We start from the raw sequence: 21401 nt of genomic DNA on the forward strand, positions 1-21401 counted from the left end.
AGGACCCTTAGAGAATAAGTAATGAGTTGTTTTTGAAAACTAGAAAGAAAGCATAACTTATTTTGAAAAGTTGGATATGATCACCTAGTTCTTGATTGAATATTAGACTTGAGAAATAGGTTGCTCTAAAATCTGGACGATTAGAAATTAGATTCTCATGATCGTCTTAAGATTCGACTAAAATGACAAATGAGGTTAATTTATCAATTTCGGGGTATGGACTGACTTTAAAACCCTTTTAGATGTTGAATGCCATCTATAACAAACGTACTAATTGTTTGGAATGTGTTAGCACGCTATTTCGGACGGCTCAGACTCAAAGGTTGGACATGGGTTTGACTCAAAACACAAAAACGGATTTTAAAAAAACTGCTGGACTGTAGCAGCTATAACTTTCAATCTGCTAATTGTTTTGGGATGAAACTTATAATGGATGATGGACTAAGGTTAGACCTACGGATTGATATGTTATGGGCCTCATAGTTCTTAGTAAAACTCCTTTTATGACCGTTTTAGTGTTTTTACTTTTGGCTATACGGGTTGGACTTTTTAGTTACGGGATGAGGATTAAATGAACTATTCTAGGTGTAAGTGGACTCTAGGGGAAGGACTCTAGGTGCGTGAAGACTCTATAGAAGGTAGTTCCAGGTGAATGATGACTCTAATAGGAGATTTTAATTTGGTTTAGACTCTTAGGGATCATTTTTGGTTAAGATTTTAGGTGGATTTGGACTAGGTGAACTTAGGCTTTAATGATGGACTAGGGAAAGACTCGCATAATTGGTGACAGACTCGGCATGGGTTTTTTCCTAGACTTGACTCGTCCTTTGCCTCGAATATTATTAAGCGATTATAACGAGCAATTTGGTATAAATCCATTTTATTAACTGATTTTAGAAAACAAACTCTTTTCCTTTTTTACAAAGCTTTGCTTTTAGTGAACGTCAAAGGTTATTTTAGCATGAACGGTATTTTGTCGGACATTAGTCTTATTAGAGGACCAATAACTACTTTACGAATCGCTTTTATTTTAAGTCAAGAGTACGTGAAAGTGGTCAAGGATTGAACCAGTGGGCGCCAGATATTTCCAGCGCTAGGGTAAGTAGCGCTTGAAATTTCTGGCGCAGGCTTGTGGTGCGATGTCTATTTCCAGTGTTTGCAAGCTTTTCTCATGATTCATTTGTGCAGTCGGCTTTTTTAGTCAAGTTTACCGTAACTCAACTTTCACTAATCGATCTGAACACTTTTTTTGAGCGTTCATGCTCTCAAACGTTCAGCATTCTGACGCAAAATAATATAATTTGCGCGCACTGGCCTTTGGGTTTGATTGGTAAAAGCTAATTTGGATTAGTATTAATTTTTGACTTGATTAGGCTCAATTCCGTGAGAATACCTTCGGCGCAATTTTGAATACGTGTTTCGTAATGGGTATTTTCAGCCAGACCTACGTAGTGCTTAAAGCAAATGCGTATTTCGGTCTTTTGAATTGGTTGCACAAAGGTTCGACTCTTAACTTTTAGACTCTAATTTACGGACAACAGTGCGAGAAATAAGCAGGTGTGCGGTGTAATAAAGTACCCCACAGTAGCTAAGCGCCTGAAATTTCTAGCGCTTGCATGGCCAGCGTGTGTTATTTACTGGCGCTGGCCATATTGGCCTATTTACTCCCTCGATGCAGGCGTTATAGTTTTCTGGCGCTCCTGAGATGCGCGCTGGAAAATTCTAACGCTGCCAAGGGTAGCGCTGGTTTATTCTGGCGCTTTGACCCTGGCTGCGGAACTTTATTTCGATTCATAGCTTTATTTATTTATTTCGACGTTTTGAAGCATTTTTTGAATTTTGACAACGTTTTTGACCTTAAACTAAATGTCTAGTTGGTTAGTTTCACATAGCACGTAAAATATCTACACGAAACTAACAGCGAGCATGAATTTAGATATAATGTGCATTTAGTTTATGCTAGTCTCTAAGGTATAAAAGGCTTGGGTATCAAAGTGTACCAAACCTATCGCCAATTCCCTAACAGGCCCTTGTCAGAGTACCCAGGTTCATGACGAATTTTATCAAGGCCTATCTGGTATGTGCTGGAGTGGCATATGTCGTGAATGGACCTAGGAGATAAGCGGTTTGATAGCGAACGTGCCGAGTGGACAAAATCCGAAGCGCGTGCACCCCCGGGCTGATAGGTGTCCTTGTTCCGAGCTTTCGAGATGAAACATGCCAAGGAAGCCGAGATTAGGTATGCGGTTCTGTCGCGATCATTCGTCACATTAAATACTTCAGTTTGTCTCAACTTAATAAGGAAATAATTGGGGCGTAGCATTCGGTTTCTACTATACAGCTTCCTCACTGACGTACTACTTGCACAAATTACATCATTATTGTCCCCAGTGGAATCTCCACTGTGACGGGGTCGAAAAATACGATGGGGCGCCTCTAAAAGAGTGTACGGCCCGCACGACTTTTCCCCTCTGGATGTGGCAAGCATATTAAGTAAATAGGAACTAACTGTGGGCGTTAGCCTCTTTTTTACTAGTCTATAGGAGTCACCATTCAGTTTAAGAAAATTGACAAAACCCAGTTATCGTGATATTGCAAACATATTTGACTCACAACAACCATAGGTTCCCTTGTGATCCCTGATGTGGAGATCCCTCAACGTACATCCATCGGAGCAGAGATTGAGAATTCGGGGGACATTTACTAATACGGGGAGTGCTCAACATTAGCCCACGCGGCGATCCTTATTAGTTCATTGCGACGACGAAAGGGGCATGTGTTATGCTACATTACTAATCTGAGTTGATTTTAATGCACATATATTTACTAAACAGATGTCAAAATGGTGATTTAAATTAATTTAAGGAGCTTAGCAATAAATAGATTTGTCCAGAAATTATCTTATTAGGCGTGATTAAATAAACAGATTATGTGAACATATCTATATGGTGATGAAAGCAGTAAAAATATAGATTTCAGGTTACAGTATAGCGTAGGCTATACTGCGGTTCTCAGGAACACCTACCACTCGCCTTAGCAGAGCCTCCTTTTAGCTTTATAACGACATTTGTACTGACATTCAGATCCTTATCTTTCCTTTCATTTTGGCAGAGTTTCCCCTTTAGATTTTTCGGTTTAGGCTTGTGAATTGGCTATAACTTAGCCAGTAATTGGGGTGGTTTGAATGCTTATGCGGGCAGAGTTCTGCTTAACAAGAGTTAATACAGAAGAACTATTACGAATATGGGACGAGGCTTTGGAAGAGATTTAGAATACTGGAGAGGGATGAAAGAATTCAAAATATCACAGGAGTGAGACTGAATTGATAATGGAAATTGGGGTGCAAAAGGGGTGTATTTATAGTGTAGGTAGTCGAAATAAGATAGACATTTGAATAATTCGAGTTTCGGTGAAAATCAAATGGGAGCGCCAAAAAAAAGAGGTTTTGGCTATGTGTGCGCTAGTAATTTATAGAATTTCAAGGAATTTGAGTTTCAGTCAGAATCAAATAGCAGCGCCAGAAAAATTGGCACTGGCCTTGTGTGCACTGGAAATTTCAAGCGCATGTCATGCCAGCACTAGAAAATTGCAGTGCAGGCAGATCTGCCGAATCCAGCTTTCCAATGCCTCCGGTGTTGCATCAATGGGCTTTGAAAATCTCAAGTTATGGCCCAAAGAGTGAAGGCCGATCCGTTTTGGAAAAGTCCAAGTAAAAGCCTTATAACTTATTCATTTTAAATCGGATTTGGGCTTATGATAAGTCTATGGAAATATTATTCCAAGGCCTATATAATCATGTGATGTGCATGATCCAAATCATAATTTATAAGACAAACTTTGAATTCGTAAGGATGTATCATTTGCTAAACGGGCTAACGAGCGTATTCTAGGCCCTCGCAAGCTTGTTTAATCAACTTGGGTTATCATTACATGTATTGTGCCCAATAAGTATGAGTTTGGGAAGTATTATTATCCGAGCTATGTTATTCTAGAGCCTGAAGGCAAGCACTAGAACATTGTGGAGCATACAGGTGTGCTGTAATGCGGACAATTGTATTCTATCTTTCTATCGATGCAACCACATATTAAGTCATATCAGGATGCGAATGAGACTAAGTACATGTCTAGTTTGTTTTAAGAAGCTTTTTATGTATGGAAGTTACTTTATTTAACAGGATCCGCTCCAGATGGTCTCTTCAGTCAATCGAGGGTCGTTCTTCAGCAAATCAGAGTGCATTGCTGACAAGTGGGTTATAGTTTCATCATCGAACACACCGCTTCTGGCCTAGGGACAAATGTAGGCATCTACACATACGTTTGTATCGTGTACTCCCATTTAGTCTACAAACATGAACAAGAACTCCAATTGTAGTTCTTCTAATTGGTTCACCGACACGTTCAGATCCGCCTTTAGATTGATAGCTTAGATCTCCTTAAAGGTTTGGTAACTTTTGGGAAGAACACTCTAATTTAGGCAGAATGAGAATTTGGGTTCTCACAATGTTTAGGGCTAGAGCGTAATGATGCGTGTGGAAAACCTTTAGCACAAGTAGGTTATGATAATAAGTGAGCAAGCTAACCGGCCAAGCCATGAGGCAACAACCGGCCAGCAAGCCCACTCGGCCAAGCAGCCCACACAACACACAGCGCAGCATGCTGGGTCGTGGGCCGCGCTTGGCCAGCGCTGTTGCCTTATGCCCCTTGCGTACGCCACAGCAGCAAGCCCTTTGGGCCAACGCTGCTTTTCATAGAGCATTGCGCCCATTGGCCTTGCGCTCGTGTGCTTGACTCGTGGGTTGCTTCTTCGTGTTGCGATTAAATTATCCTTCGACAATTTATGTATCGTATTTGACGATCCAATGTCATACGATAAAATTATTCGTTTCGCCTAGCTTACGAATTTACACAATACGACATACGATTTCGCGATCCAATGTTCAAACGTATAATTATGTTTTCCCAACTAATTTCCCTATAAGCCATTAAATGAATTTCCGATTCATTTAATTTGGCGATCTGTTACATTACATTGGTGTGACCTTGTAGTTTCAGTCAAGAGTAAGATGTGAGCCTAATAAGGATTAGAACTCACTGATCGCGAACTTTGATCCAGCTAGTCGTTCCGATTACTTGATCTCACTGAATTAATTTATTCGTAAATAATCTTAACCTTGGTATTGGACTAATGCACCTTGGGTGAAGGACATATTTCCTTCAGTCTCCCACTTGTCCTTTAGACAAGTGTGCATTCCAATTCCTTTGTCTCTTAGTGTTACTTATTGAACATAAGGTAAGATCCAAACCATCCTTTTTAGGTCCAGAAGTGTTTCTCGAAATACTGAGTTCAACTGTTAAAATTTTACAGATGGTTAGGCCTTAACCAATCTGAGCATGGCCATGCATTTTCACAGTATCTAACTCTTCGAGAGGCCTTGTACAACCACAACCACAATATCCTATCAAAGATAGGAGGACAATCCCTTCTTGTAACTTATGAACCACTTACTTTGATTCATAGCTAGCCTGAATACCGCTTTTATAGTCTCCTTTTACGGTGCGACGTTTAGCGAGCATCAAAGCAAACTAATTATCAAACAAGCATCCATAACTAATCAGGTTTTGAGGAATAGGTTCCAATCACCATTAATGAGAATGACTTATGACATGACTTTTATTTCTTAAGGTGTTCTCATGGTCAATCCGATACTAATTCCAAAAAGTATCTACGCAAATGATTTCAGACATCCATGTCTCATCTAGTTCAAGAAACTAAACTATAAATCAACTTACAATCTAATCTTAATTAGTCATTGTTCGTTCAACCATTCAATGAGTTGGATTACGGATCCTTTTGTGATTCAATATTCAAGACTGATGGGAGTTTCTTTATCAAGGAATCCATCTTTGATATCCCATGTGAATGTTTTTTAATCACTTGGACTTCATCATTTAATCCTAAACCCTGATTAAATGAAATATAAAATATAATTTCATAAATGATAAATGTTTAAACCAAATGCTTTCCAATTTATGGGCCTCTAACCCAAAATTAAAACATTTAATGATTTACAGATGTGGGCCTTTCACTCAATACTTAAAACATTCATGTAACTCAAACTTGATTCCCTTTCTACATATGAGTGTTGTATCTCATTTGTTGCAGAGGTTTAGTCTATCATCCTTTGCTATTCTTAGCATCTTTTCTATCGAATGCCTTTCGACGTAAGATGAAAAGATCTCTAACTATGTTTGTAGAATGATCTAGTCTTTCATTGTTGTTAGAATTATTCTCATATTTAAAATAGACAAACATCCAGATAGCATACCTGTGACCAACCTGAGTTCATTGAAGAACTACCAATATAAACAATTCCCTTCACTACAAAAAAACACGACTCATAGTGACGCTTTTTTGGTCGAAAATTGGCGCTAAAAAGCGTCACAATTTTCTATAATGACGCTTCACAAAAGCGTCATTATATTTTGGGCCACTATATAATGACGCTTTTAGCAGCCACAAAGCTCAAATTTTGTGACGCTCTTTTTAGCCACTCCTTCAATATAAGGACGCTTTTAATGGTCGATTTTTGTCGAGCTACATTTGGGCCAAATCGATTGTGATGCAACAAAGCGTCACAATTTACCTCCCCATATTTCCCACCAACACAATTATGATGCAAAAAAGCGTCACAATTTACCTCCCCATTATTCCCTACCAAAACCCTTTAGATGCAAAAAAGCGTCACAATTTACCTCCCATATATTTTAATGCTTGAATTAATAATTATGTTAAAACTAATTAAGAAGAATCAAATATATGAAATTAAATAATATATCTGATCATAATCACACTTACTTTCCTAATCAATTAAAATTACAAGTCGATATATAGCTATAAATTAAAATAACTACATAACTTGAAAACACACTTAATTTAATTAAAAAACATCCATGTGCATAGTTGCATTGTCCAATAATCAAAATATCAATAGAATCCTATATTATAGATTCGTACATCAAATTTTTGAACTATTAAATCACACTAGAAATAAAAATAACTTCTTAGGATTATCCAACTAACATAACATTTGTTCTTGTAACATAAAAAATGATTGTTCCTAAATCCCCTATGATTGAGAACGGAGCTTCAATGTCTTGATCTAATTGTTATCTTTTCCACCTGAATCATCGTTAATCTACACTTAAGAAAATATGTCATATATATGCAATATAAGAAACATTATAACACTATTTTCTTTGAGGAGATACTTTTATAAAAAAAATCAGACATATATATGAAAAGTATATTGTTTATGACAAGATTCTATAAAGGTCTATGGCTCAGCATATTGTTTATGACATTCTTAAGCTAGCAAGTGTATATATTTTTTTTTGACAGTAGAAACAAACAAACAAAACAACAGAAAAACACAGACCCAAAGGCCAAAGAAAAAAACAAACTACAACACACCCCTTCTTGCCATAGAAGCAAGAGAGTGAGCCCTCCTAACATTGTTCCTACTAAATTTAACAATATATACATTGTTCATACTTAAAGCAATCTTAATTATATCCCCACAGACTGCAGATATGCCAAAAGGACTATTCGGGAAGTGTCTTAAAGCCGCTACCAACCTAACACTGTCTGTCAGAACATAAACATCCAACCAACCTGCTGAATTCCAACAAGCAAGGCAAGAGCTTCTGCGCCTTTAGAGCACGACTACTTCTCACAGATCCAACCAAAAAGGCTCAATTATATTGCCTTTGATCAGAACCCCATCCATTTTTATACTAGAGCAACCCTGTAGGGTTCGGGTAGTTTTGCTAGATGCAGGTCTAATGACTACTAAGAGAGCAAGTGTATTTTATTTTTGTAGTTTCTCTCTTAGTAGTCGTTAGACCTACACCTAGCAGCAATAGATGCACATAAGCTATCTGCCTGGATTCAACAGAAACGCAAAACAGAAAAATCCCCCCAAATGTGAAGCAGCAACAACAGATGCAACAGATGAAACAGAAGCAATCTGTCTGCAACCAACAGGAAAGCAAAACAGAAGAACACCTAAGAAACTAGGCTAGCAAGCAGATCGAGTAAACAAACAACATCCAACCAAAAAAAACTACAAAGCATCAGAAGGGAAGCATCATGAGTTGTTGCTGTTGTTTGTTGGTTTCAAATGATAGACTCGAGTTCACAATATTATGTTTCAGACTTGACATGGCAGCATGTCAGATTCAGCCATTCCGCAAGTGTGGAACTCTATCCATGCGAATTGTATGGCGAAACACGGTGGATTTTGCTCCAAGGAAAAGCTTTTTAGACCAGGTTTTCACAAGTCAAATGTTGACCCATTGATTCCCAGCTATTACTTTATACTTTCCACATAGTATTTGTAGTTCTTTACTCTATAGATTGCAACAGATTAGATGAAACTTAAACCAGGAAATCTGGTTGATACGTGTGAATGCCGAAAAACGATGTTGCAAAAACTAAAATTTCCTTAAATTTTTCTCCCGGTGATTTCTGTTATATGCCAACAATTAAAGGAACCTTGCTCAGAATTTGTCAAAGCTATAACACTCAAAATTGTGTTATACGTCATCAACATGCTTATTCTTGCTGATTGATAATGAAAATCCTCAATGAAAAGCTTCAATCATCTATCATGCCTAATGAAAAGCTTCAATCATCTATGATGCCTAATGAAAAGCTATCACCAGTGTAGTATCACTATATGTATAATCTGTTCATTTCATTTCAGGTATTACTCTCTCTAGTCTCTTTCCTTTTTTGTTATGACAATGAGCTTTTCTTGATGTTTTGCGGTTGAATGCAATATTTTATGTACCATGGACATATCATCAATCGTTCTTTATCTTAATGGTTTGACATCACGTAATACAGATGGATTATGGAGGTATATGAGCACAACCAGTATATTAATTGTTCTCTCAAGGAAAAGGGTCTGGACATGTTTCATTTAACTCCTGTGTAGAAGCTCCTTGTTCCGAAGTTTGAGATGTAAATTGAGAGGCAACAACAGGTTTAAAAATTAGAGAGGGTGTCTGCCTATGTAAAGAACCGATAGTTAGATAATTTAGGATCCGTAGAAACATCTGGATGCAGGAATGTAAAGCTGAGCTTAGGGTAACGGGTTTTTATCTCAATATTATGCTGAGAAGGAAGCCGAAAAAGCTTTGGTTTACTGGATTGAAACATAGCTAAATAAAAAAGAAAAAGTATAAGGAATAGAACTGACCATCGGTATTGCTGATTCTGCACCATGTAAAAGGTCCGATGACACATTTCCTTTACGTACTTCCTTCAAAACTTGTCCAAAGTACGAAGCAATCATCTTAAATGTCTTTGTTGTTTCATCAAACTTGTTGTCCAGCACTTGATTGTGTTGTGCAAGGTCTTCATTTGGCTTCTTTACAACTGATAATTCAACTTTTAAGTTCTCCATTTCAATATCACTATCGTGAAGATAGCCAGACCCTTCTTTCCTCAACAAACCTTCCACTCCAAAGATGTCACTTTGCTTCATTCCAAAGCCATAATTTAGAGGACATTTAGGTACTTCACCTCTGTACATTAGCTCATTAAAGACCTCATTCTCAATTTCGATCATAGACTTGGAAGTAGAGGAACTCGCAAGGTTCTCTTGGACTTTATTGTTTGCATCCTCCTGGTACATAATAAGAAATAATGTGACTGACTGCCCACAAGTTCCTTTCATTAAATGATAAAATGATAAAAGAGAAGTACTCATATCAACCACATTAGCACTTATCCTAAACAATCACTTAAATCAATTAAGGAGACATCAACGTAATGTGACTGACTGCCCACAAGTTCCTTTCGTTTGTTTAATCCGTGTCATTGTAAATATTTGTACAAACTTCAAAGCGTGAAAATTACATTTACATCTCAGTTTCTGCAATATCAATACGATACATCAGTATGACAAGGAATTCTAATCACTTGACACACTAATATCAGTAAACTACTGACCACCAATAATCAGAGACCCAAACTGCAAGTGCAGGTGGAAGAAGTTTGAACAGAATAAGAAAAACATTTTCTAGAAAATTCCGAGTGTTTTAAGTTCAATGTACAATTTTGTATCAGATTTAAGACCAAGGAAAACAGTTTCTTTCACCAAGGAATTTTCTCAACCTGAAAACAGTTCCAGAAAAAGCCTCAGCCTGAAGAATTTTCTCAACCTCAAAGTTTCAGCATTATCTCATAATTCATCACATAGTAGTATATCTAGGTAATTTAATCTAAATGTTCCATTCACCCCATAAAATCCCAACAATTTAAATCAATTATCTGCGCATTATTAAACATAAGTTTTAGATGACAAAAATATGAATTATTGAATGAATTCAACGCAATGGATACCATAAATTGACGAGATATTGTGCCCTCTTTAAAGCTTCCATCTTCTTTGGCATAAACTGATTTGTAAAATGTCAATTCGCTATACTCTCCATTCTTCTCTTTCTGCAATATTTGGAAAAAAAAATCAACCTATGGAGTAGAGGCTGATTAGAGCATATATTTCTATGTGAAAATATTCCTGTTTTAAGTTCCTATCTGATTAGCACCTATAGCAACTGAAATGCAACAAATCAAATAATGTAAAAAATCACACAAGATCCTCTCTTCGATTAGCAAAGCTTGTAGCACCACTGTTGTGAATATGACCTTGTACTGCTCGTGCATCTTTTCCAAGTTGAGATAATTTCTAAGTTCATAAATCAATGTTATCATGAATCGGAGATAAAAAAAAGTAGCTTACTCAAATCAGGATCTGTTGGGGTTACATACCGTGCCCTTTAGTGAAAGCCAATAATCGACCAAATCATTCCAACTCTTGGGTGATATTCCATCAGGAAGACTATCATAATTTTGATCTAGAGTTTTATTCACTGGATCAAAGTACTGCTTCTTCAATATATACCTATGATTCATCCATGATTTACCAGTACGCCTCACAATTGCCTTGTTAACTACCAGCCCACCAGGTATCACAAAATGTTCCTTCAAAGAAAAAGACAAAATTAAGTTACATCACATGTTACATCACATCATCGGGATAGACACAATATATAAGTGCACATCGTCGAACTATCTATTTCAGTATTACCTTTCACTAACTACATTTTCAATTTAATTATTAACAAGTCATGTATATAGTGGCTTGTTTCAGCACCAGGTAAAGCTCAGACGCTTAGTGTAGGATGATGTGATGTAACATGTTTATGATTTTAGTGGTAGTTGGGACATGTAATATAGATATTTAGAGAAAGTATTGCTACTTCAAATTCCAACATAATCATTCTAAGACCAAGGATCATATAGAGATTTGAACTAGTTGCTACTTAACAGTGGGAGTGAGCCCAAACCGGACCAGAACTGAATTTGGACCTGAACCGGGCAAGTGAAGGATTTAGGGAAAGGAAAATAACAAGTCGGCACATGTTACGACACTCACGACTTATGAGTTTATGTTATTTAAAAAAGGTAAAATGCTTCACACCTTCCTAAAGTTGTCGAAGGACCATCTACAGATTGCTCCAATGAAGTTCCAGTTTGATCAGGTGGTGCAGTTGGCTAGTAAGACAGGCAGGAAGATGTCTACTGTTGCTAGGCTTTAAACACTACTTTTTGCTGAGACTGTTTATGGTGTGTGGATTCAGAGGAATGCTGCTATCTTTAATGTTGTTTCCTGGTTTTGATTTCTCTCTTTTCATACCGGACAAGTTAAAATTCTGTACCTCTACCTGTCCTTTCATCTTCCTAGTGCTCCCATTTTTTAAAAAACAAAAGTAATAGTTTAGCTCTTCTCCTCTATAATTTAGAATAACATTCAAGGCAGAGCCGCACAGGTGAATAACAAATTCTCTAACAATTTTTTTGGACCTCCTCCCTCAACTTTGTTGAATCAAAATCCAGCAATCTTAGTCAGTTTGTCACAAGTAATTCAATAATCTTAGCATGGAACAAGATCCATATAATTGTGTTTTCCAATGATCGTATTGTGGTTATAACTATAAGCTACTTGACAGTGGAGAACCAGAGAGGAGGTGATCTGCCTATGATGATATATTCATATGTTAGCCCTTGCATCAGCATGAATAACGACCATAAGAAATTCAGTATCTCATGAACAAACAAAAAGTCAAAAAGCAATGCATGCCCAATACAATGCAAAGCTTCTTAAAATAATATTCAAATAGCCGACACTATACTTAGTTATAAAAGATAACTAAGGAATTCAAGAAGTGACATAATAAATGCAGTACACTTGGGACATGGGAGAGAACATTAAACAGTAAACCAACTGAAATGAACCACTACCAACCTTTGCAAGATCACAAAGTTCACAATAAAAAAAATATGGTAGGAGCCAACCTGCAGTAATAATTCATGACCAATATCGACTTCCACAACACAAACTATTCTTCTTAACTGACATAAATTTTCAGAAAGGGACATGAAAGAACAAAATATATGTGCACTTTAAAACAAATGCAAAAATAATAACAGCAATTACTTGTGAAAGTTAAGGAAATGTTGTACAAAATATGCTCAAGAACAACAACAGTATGTGTAGACCTATTTAGCTTAGGTGTCTCAGTGTGTCTCACTGATGAACAAGGATTCAGACCCGGTCAGTGATCTCAGTGTGTGCAGACCTGTTTAGCTTAGGTGTCTCACTAATGAACAAGGATTCAGACCTGGTCAGTGATCTAAGTGTGTGCAGACCTGTTTAGCTTAGGTGTCTTATTTAAGGTCCGAACCTTATTTGCCTCCAATTAATTTCTGAGCTACAAGAGCATCACATGCTTATACTTACCGTGCATAGTTATATGTAAAAATATAAGCTCATTGGTTGATAGATGCGCAACTAGTTGATAATGAATAAAAAGGGTTAAGAACGATAATCTACATACCTGAACCATTGTAACAATATTAGATCTTAACTTCTTGTTCACATCACGCCAGGTTTTTTCTCCCACTGAACACAATGAATATTTTTTTTGCAATATCACCGAGGAAACTCACAAGGATGGAACCACCTTTTCGAATAGGTTGGCAGAATTCATTGAGCTTGACATAGTATCTGAATCCTTTTTCATCAGTCCAAACGTCCCGAGGCTGGACTGAACCCTTCACCAGATGGCGTTTTCAATTAGCATCTGCCAGAATTAAAGATATAGAGTTACTTGTAATAATTAAAAAAACAACTCGATTACACAGAATCACCAATATAAAAAAAACAGGTGCATCTTTTATGTAGAGATATGTTTTTACCTATAGCTATAACTTCTTCCTTCTCATCAAAATTCACTCGTTTCGGCCAATTTGCAACTATAATCCGGCGTCGAGGTTTTGATGGTTTCACACTAGTCTCTCTCCCATCTCCTTCATTCAATTCTTCTTCACTCTCAGAAACTGATTCGTCTGGTTCATCAGAACTGTAATTTGTCATAATATCTGTCTCAACATGAATGGATGGAGTAGATCGCTCAACATGAATGGATGGAGTAGATCGCTCCATAGGAGGTGTATAACATCCATGTATGTTGGAGGCCTCTGAACAGAAACCCGATCACCATATCCATTTTTATTCCGTGTCATGGAGTCTGATGGTGATGGTGTAGGAGGAGGTCGTGACAACACATTTTTTTTTAATCCCATGGGTGGAACAAATGATTTTTTCTCTGAATATGGTTTGGCACCTGTGAAAGAAGACAAAATTGGCTGTTGTACAGCTTTGTGAGGCAGACTTGTAGGTTTGACAGAATTTTGTGAAACTTTCTGAGGTTGATGGGTAGCTTTATGAGGCTGTTGGGTAGCGTTATGAGGCTTGGCATGTTGTGCTTCTTTTTCTGTTGTTATTTGAATGAGATTTGGAAATAAAGGGTCACGCGACCATCTACTTTCAGCCGCTTTTTCCTGTGGTTGTGATGCTCCTGTAAGAGTGGATGAAATTGAGTGTTGCGATGGTTTAGAGGATGGTTGTGATAGGGTAAAAGATGGTTTTGATGATGTTTGAAGTTGGGGCTTTGATGGCATGGAAGTAGATTGAGGCATGGATGATTTGGAGCAACCATGGACGAAGATGGTGTAGAAGACGTAGGCTTTTTAACAGTTGTTGACTGCTTGATGGGTTCTGATATATATCCAAATGGTTGTGATACTCCAAGTGTTGGAGGGCAGAATGGTCCCCATTTTTGGGTGGATTCGTTAGAAGATTTGGCTGACTTTGGTGAAGCAAGGCTCGAGTCTTCACTGGTGGTGGCTATGCAGGTTCTTTTACTCCTGTAACTCATTTGTTCAGTTCCTGTTGAGCAAGTAAGAAACGCAATTAGCATGGAATAACCAATAGGATTCTAATAAAATCATACATAAAATTAAAGAAATTGTTGGGAAGAAAACTACAATACACAAGTTCTTTGCCTAGAGAATCATAAATTGACAGTAAGGAAAGAAAAACAAGTATTTAGCGGTGATAAGTGCATAAGATTTATATTTTATTTGTTAAGTTCTGAATCTCTACCGACAAGCTTCTACCTCTCTCCTTACCCTATAATCCTACACCCCGAAAAGGAGGGGAAAAAGTATGTCTTGAAACCTCATTCTACGAATTATCTATCCAGTAGAGTGCTCGGGTTAAATCATAGGAAACATAAAACATTATGAGAATACGAAATTATTCTAAGGTCTCTATGAGAAGTGTTGAAACAGGTTTTCAAGCGCTATCTGATTTTGAGAAATTTTGCCGTTTTCTCAAGAACTATCAGTTCGCATGATTTCAAGCTATTTTAGAACAAAAGGGACATGACCATTTAAAGGCATGCCAAATTTCATGCAAGGTGAATAGGTGACAACTAAGTTTCTTAGTCCGCCGGACAACCTGGTTTCTAGTATGATGAAAACACGTGATCAGATGGGGTCAAGATCTTTAACATCCAGATACATGGTGATCTGAGGTGACAGCCAAGTTTCTTAGTCAGCTAGATAACCTGGCCTCTAATTTGATGAAAATAAATTATCAGATGGTGTCAAGATCTTTTCACATCTAGATCTAGGCATAGTGATCTTGAGCGTTATTTCTTTGTTCTGTGGCTTCTGCCAAGTTATTTATTTCGAGGGTTAGCCTTCTAATTTCTAAATAATCTGAAAAAGAGTCATTTCAAAGGCAAGTATTTATTAGTTTAAAATAGATGTTGCAGAGAAGTCAATTAGCTAGTTTAGCAAGAAACTCTCTAGAGGTAAGACTCTCAAAACAAAGAAGCTCAAGAAATAGCAAAGAAATAACTAGATGAACCTTTTTTTTATAAAGAATATGAATAGCAGAAACAGAACTAAAACCAGAGGACAAGTTGTCCGCACAAGCAGCATAGTAAGAGAATCAGATACAAATTAGCCCAGTTCCATTGAATTTTCCACTGAGTAACTGTCAAAAGCACCCTCCATTTTAGACAGTTAGCCTACAAGATGTTACACAAGTTATTCTATCCCAAAGGATCATGCAAATTAAGAGCTGCCAGACGATTCACAAGAAAGCATAATAATTAATGTAGATGCAAATCAACTATCTCACTATCTTCTTCTTGATAATCCTATACCTCATATTTCCATATGTACACATCAATCAAACAGTTCAACTAAGACAGATTATAGCAAGAGGCAATCAAATAAATAAAAAGAAAGGAAGTGAGCAAGTGAGTGAGTGAGTGAGTGAGTGAGTGAGTGAGTGAGTGTGTGAGTGCTCATGTGATCTAGCTTTCAATTCCCACATATTTCATTTTAGTTGCAGCATAGATATACAGCTGAAAATAAAAGTAACTTAGGGTCGTCGGTCAAGGATGCTTAGTTAGGATGGGAATGGTCAATGAAAATAACATGTGTCCTACGCCGTAGTAATTCCTTGCTGAAAAGGTATAAAACTTCGCAGAATTGTCAACAAGTCTGTCATACACAAGTAAAGAATAATGGTTAGACCAAGAATTAGGAGACAATACAAATTTTGAATGCTACGTAGTCATCTAATTCAGAACTCGCCTTTCTCCAACACTTCTTACTCTAGTCCAGTTTGAAATCATCAAGTATAACTACCACAAGCATATCAACCGCAACAAAAAAAATATAATACTCATTTTACAAGGCACAAGAGAAAATAAATGATATTATTAAAAACAATGCAATATACATCTTAGGGAAAGATCACATAGCTCGTAATTACTAGATTGAAAATAAAAGAAAATAATCAATAGATGGAATCAATAGGATACAAATACAAATCCAAAGAGAAACAACAACGAAAATAAACATGATCAATCAACCCCACCCTCTCCCTCTACTTCTATTGGTACAGAATCACCTAAATCAAACAAGTCTCTAGGCTTATTCTTAACAACATGCAACCATCCTTTTTGTATCTCATCTTCGATGTAAAAAACTTGTTTTGCTTGAGATGAGAATATAGATGGATCATCTTGCAACAATCGTCCAATATGCATCAATTTAGAGAAATTGACACATACGTCGCCATTTGGATATGTCCTTACACCCCAATGAATGTCTACCCAATCACAACGAAACAATACAACTTTGTAAGCTCCATAGTAATTTAATTCATAGATATCCGTCACTTTTCCATAATATGCCTCTCCATCCGCTTCAACCAGAATTCCAGAATTTTGTGTCAAAACACGACAATCACGATCCGTGAAGGAATTTAAATCCATTGATGACGAATCCTTTTAATTTTCTACCATAACAATACAAACCACCCGCCAAAGCTTTTCTTAGTTTCTCATCTTCGGTGGTTGCATCTATGCAATGTACCTACGATGATACATCATAAAATCAAATACATTGTTTTTTTCAAAACAAAATGAAGTATTTATTCACATTAAAAGAACTTATTTAAAAAGTAACCTTATTTTGCAACCACCCTCCGAATTCATTGATGATCCAGTTACTTTCATCACTCTCCGTGAAGGAACTTTGTAAGTTCATTTGACGCTTCTCGGTTAAAAATTCACTTCATGGAAAAAGAAAAAACTTAGAGTGATCTATTATAACAATTAATAATTCAAAGGAAAACTAACATAATACTTACTCCATATCCCCTTTGATCGCATCAGAGTGAAGTAAAACGTAGCGATGAGCTTGTTTTAAGCTTTTATCGTCAAGGCGAATGCTAACCTCCTTCCCAACAACTCGACCACCAGAGTTAAACAAGTAATCATTGGAATTTGAAATCTCATCATCCATCCTTGTAGGTATGTTAAAGATGGTCTTAACACCTTCAAGATATCTCTAACAAAACCTAATTGTCTCCTCTAAAAGGAAGCCTTCCGCAATAGATCCTTCTGGTTGGGCTTTATTGGTTACATGTGATTTCAAATGGGACAAGTACCTTTCAAATAAAATATTTCTACTTACAATATAATAAATGTCAAATATTTAAGAAAATATTATAATTAAGATATGTAAGATATAAACCTTTCAATGGGATACATCCATCTGTATTGCACTGGTCCACCAAGTTTAACCTCCTCCACTAAGTGAATCAACAAATGGACCATGATTGTGAAAAATGAAGGCAAGAACTCTATTTCCAACTGACAAAGAGTTAAAATAATTTCATCTTGAAGACCATCTAAATCATCTGGATCAATAGTATTAGAGCACAACTTCTTGAAAAAGGAAGACAATCTAGCCAACAAGTCAATCACTTTTGTAGCATTAGAAGCTCTTAAGGCAATAGGAAGGATATCTTGCATTAGAACATGGTTGTCATGACTTTTGAGGTTAATCAACTTCCTTTGCTTCATATTCACACAACTCGAGAGATTGGATCCATATCCATCCGGAACTTTAAGTTTCTGCAAAACATTTAAGAACCTCTCTTTCTCCTCCGTAGACATAGAATAAGAAGCTGGAGGCATGTATTCACTTCCATTAGGATTGGTACTAAGCCAAAGGTGAGGCTTTATTCTCCATTTTTCAAGAGCTTTTCGATCATCCTTACTATCTCTACTTTTATCCATACTAAGAAGAGTTCCCAAAATATTCTCAGACACATTTTTCTCGATGTGCATAACGTCTAAATTATGCCTTAGAAGATTATGCTCCCAATACACCAAATCAAATAGTATGCTTCTCTTTATACCAAAAGCACTTTCATCTTGGACATCATTGTTATCATTATCTCCTCTTTGTCTCTTTTTCGGTGGTGCTTTCGACTTTCCATAAACATACTCGACCTTTTCCTGTTCACTGAATATATCAGTCCCGCTAGGACGAGATGGGGCTTTACCCCACTCATTAGTTCCAAACTTCTCACAAAACTTGTTACCCTGAGATCGATATGGGTGATTTGCGAGTAACCATTTTCTATAGCTACAATAACAAATCTTGTTCCCAAATCTATTAGAAGGGGTTGAATCTACGCATATAGGACATGCATTGTAACCTTTTGTGCTCAAACCAGAGAGCATTGCATAGCCAGGAAAGTCATTAATAGTCCAAAGCAAAGCCGCGCGCAAGTTAAATTTCTTTCCGTCAAAAGCATCAAAAGCTTCAACCCCAGTCCACAACAATTTCAATTCATGCACTAACGGCTGCAAATACACATCAATATCATTTCCAGGACTTGCTTTTCCGAGAATAAGTGTGGATAAAATAAAAGAAGATGGTTTCATACTTAACCAGGGTGGAAGATTATAAGGAATCAAGATCACTGGCCACGTACTATAAGTGGTGTTCATTAAACGATAAGGATTAAACCCATCACTTGCAAGACCGAATCGAACACTACAAGGATCTAATGCAAAATCTCTATGACGCTCATTAAATGCCTTCCACGCTAAGGCATCTGAAGGATGCCTTAAAATCTTCTTATCATCTTCACCCAATCAATGTGTATCATGCCATCTCATATCTTCTAATGTTTCTAATGACATGTAGATTCTTTTTAGCCTCGGGATAAGAGGAAAATATCGCATTACCTTAGCTGTCACACCTTTCTTACAAGTATCCGTACCTTGATCACTTATAATGTCCCCCTTACCCTTAGTTTTCATCCACCTCGATGTACCACAAACATGACACTTGTCTTTCTCTAAAAATTCACCCCAATACAACATACAATTATTCGGACAAGCATCAATCTTTTCATACCCAAGTCCCAAGTCTTTTATCATTTTCTTACTATAATAAAAAGATGAGGGAAAATCAAGTATTTGTGGAAATGCATCTAGAATTAGCTTCAACAACATATTGAAAGATTCAATGGAACAATGATTCATACACTTCAAGTGAAACAAGTGTAAGAGAAAAGATAACTTTGAAAAATTGGTACACCCTTCATATAATTTTTCCTCAGACGCTTCAAGTAACTTCTTATACTTCACCTCTTCTTCTCTTGTAGAATCATCATATTCATCATCAGTTTCATAGTTCACTGGCTCCTCAATCCACTCATCATCCTCTCGTGCTTCAAAAGTTGGGCAATTGGGAGACGTATTAACACTAAAAGCTGATCTTAATAGTCCTCCCATATTATCTCGACCAACAAACCCACTTTCATTATTTAGGGATCCTTCACTAGTACTCCCTCCATCACTACCAATCATACCATGAATCATACCCCCTTTACCATGAAAGATCCATTTCTTATACGACTTATAAAACCCCTTAAACAAAATATGTCCCTCTACTGTATTTACCGGGAACCACTTCTCCACCTTACAATTCTTACATGGGCATCTAATTTTTCCATTCACTAGATCATGCTTGGAAAACTCCATGAATCTCATACAACCCTCGACATAATTAGGGTGGCCAGTGGGTAGATCGATCCAACTCGTATCCATATCTATACGAAATTAGTATAGTAATAAGATATATATATTTAATAATATACTAGGAAATTCTTATAAGTAAACATTATGATCATTCTTAGAACCTTGACATAGCATATAATTCAAAGCCAAATGTTATAAATTGATTCTGAAAAGCACATGACATAACTTTATGTTCTCTTGTTTAATCTTTCTTCACTGGTGACTAATATTTAGTATCTATGTACGTCTTCTTATTAGAAATTATTTTCCTTCAATTCCGCAGTATATATTTTTAAGCGTACAAGGTGATACATTCAAATTCATACATGAATCCAACAAGGAAAATAAAGCATGTGAGTTTAGCGCACAAGATGATACTTTTAACTTCACAAGAATTCAAGTAGGAAAATAAAGCATGCGAGTTTCACAAATGTATTAGCACTTAAGTTTCGATATAATAAATAAGATGGTAAAAGCTAAAAGAAAATATCCAAGTCGGAAGTCTAATAACTGGACTCAAATTTTTGTTTGATTATACGTATTAATTGATCTTTTTATCACTTACACAACCACTAGTCAAGTAGAAAAATGAAGGCAAATTCTATATAATAATAAATGTCAAATTTAACAATAAGCACCTGTAAAACGCTTGGGAAAGATATGTAGAGACAAAGTTGATCCCAAATTTCACGAATAAGCTTAAAATCGGGGGCCACTTGAATTGAAGTCCAAACTTTCAATGCTTCTACGAAAGGTATTTCAAACAAAATGTCGCAAATTAAAATAACTTTAGGAACGACTTAGTGTCTAGGAGATCATAAATTTTGTCTCTAACCAAGTATAAATAGCAACAAAATCAAAATGACTTCAGGAAATATAGCATTCAATATCAGTAGATCACACACTTTCTAAAAGAATAATCAGAAAGTAAATACTAGTGTTTGTTTCAACCCTTCACACAGAGTAACATACATATAGTATATAGCCATAGTATGTAACCAGCTTTAGAGCATCGCGTATAAGAAAGGCATTCCTTAATGTAAAAAAAATCAGATCAATAAACCAACAATCAACCAACAACTACACCAACTAACCAACAAGACCAAACAACCTAACCCCCAAAAATAAAATGTAACAAAATACTACAGCCAAGTAACCAACAAAGGCAAAAACAGAATAAAACAGGCACAACAACATATTGGCAGCATATTAGGCAAAACATAACCAAACAGAATATCAGATCGGAGATCGAAGAAGAACCAGATCATTAGCATATCAGAATAACAGTATTTAGAGCAGCAGGCAGTAGCAGTTTACACTACTAAAAAGCCCAGTTATTCTCGACATTATGGCTTCGACGACAAAGGGAAACCGCTGCGTGAAATTCAGGTTTCAGATTTTACATGATTTTATTCCATTGACCTGATTAAATTTTTTTTCTAGGAGATAAATTGTGATATCAAGAAGACACTAGGACAGTGATTAAAGTATGGACAGTATAGATTCAATGCACAAACCCT

General features: G+C 36.6%; 1 protein-coding gene across 1 annotated transcript; it reads right to left on the reverse strand.

Moving 5' to 3' along the window:
• Positions 1 to 17350: 17350 nt before the first annotated feature.
• Positions 17351 to 19911, reverse strand: LOC110781910 (uncharacterized). Its single transcript, XM_056832588.1, has 3 exons — positions 19059 to 19911; positions 17537 to 18941; positions 17351 to 17450 (listed from the first exon to the last, which is right to left on the reverse strand). The coding sequence occupies exons 1-3, from the start codon at positions 19909 to 19911 to the stop codon at positions 17351 to 17353; spliced, it is 2358 nt and encodes a 785-aa protein (XP_056688566.1).
• Positions 19912 to 21401: the final 1490 nt, after the last annotated feature.

This window comes from Spinacia oleracea, chromosome 6 (genome assembly GCF_020520425.1).
Source record: "Spinacia oleracea cultivar Varoflay chromosome 6, BTI_SOV_V1, whole genome shotgun sequence".
Classification (NCBI taxonomy): Eukaryota; Viridiplantae; Streptophyta; class Magnoliopsida; order Caryophyllales; family Amaranthaceae; genus Spinacia; species Spinacia oleracea.

Bases quoted from the DNA above. Each gene is read 5' to 3' on its own strand.
- LOC110781910 (XM_056832588.1), bottom strand. From the start codon at position 19,911: ATGGATACGAGTTGGATCGATCTACCCACTGGCCACCCTAATTATGTC. The intron at 18,942-19,058 runs GTGTGACAGCTA...GATTGGGTGAAG, and splicing joins TACGGATACTTGTAAGAAAG to ATGATAAGAAGATTTTAAGG. The intron at 17,451-17,536 runs GTTTATATCTTA...TTTATTTGAAAG, and splicing joins TGGATGTATCCCATTGAAAG to GTACTTGTCCCATTTGAAAT.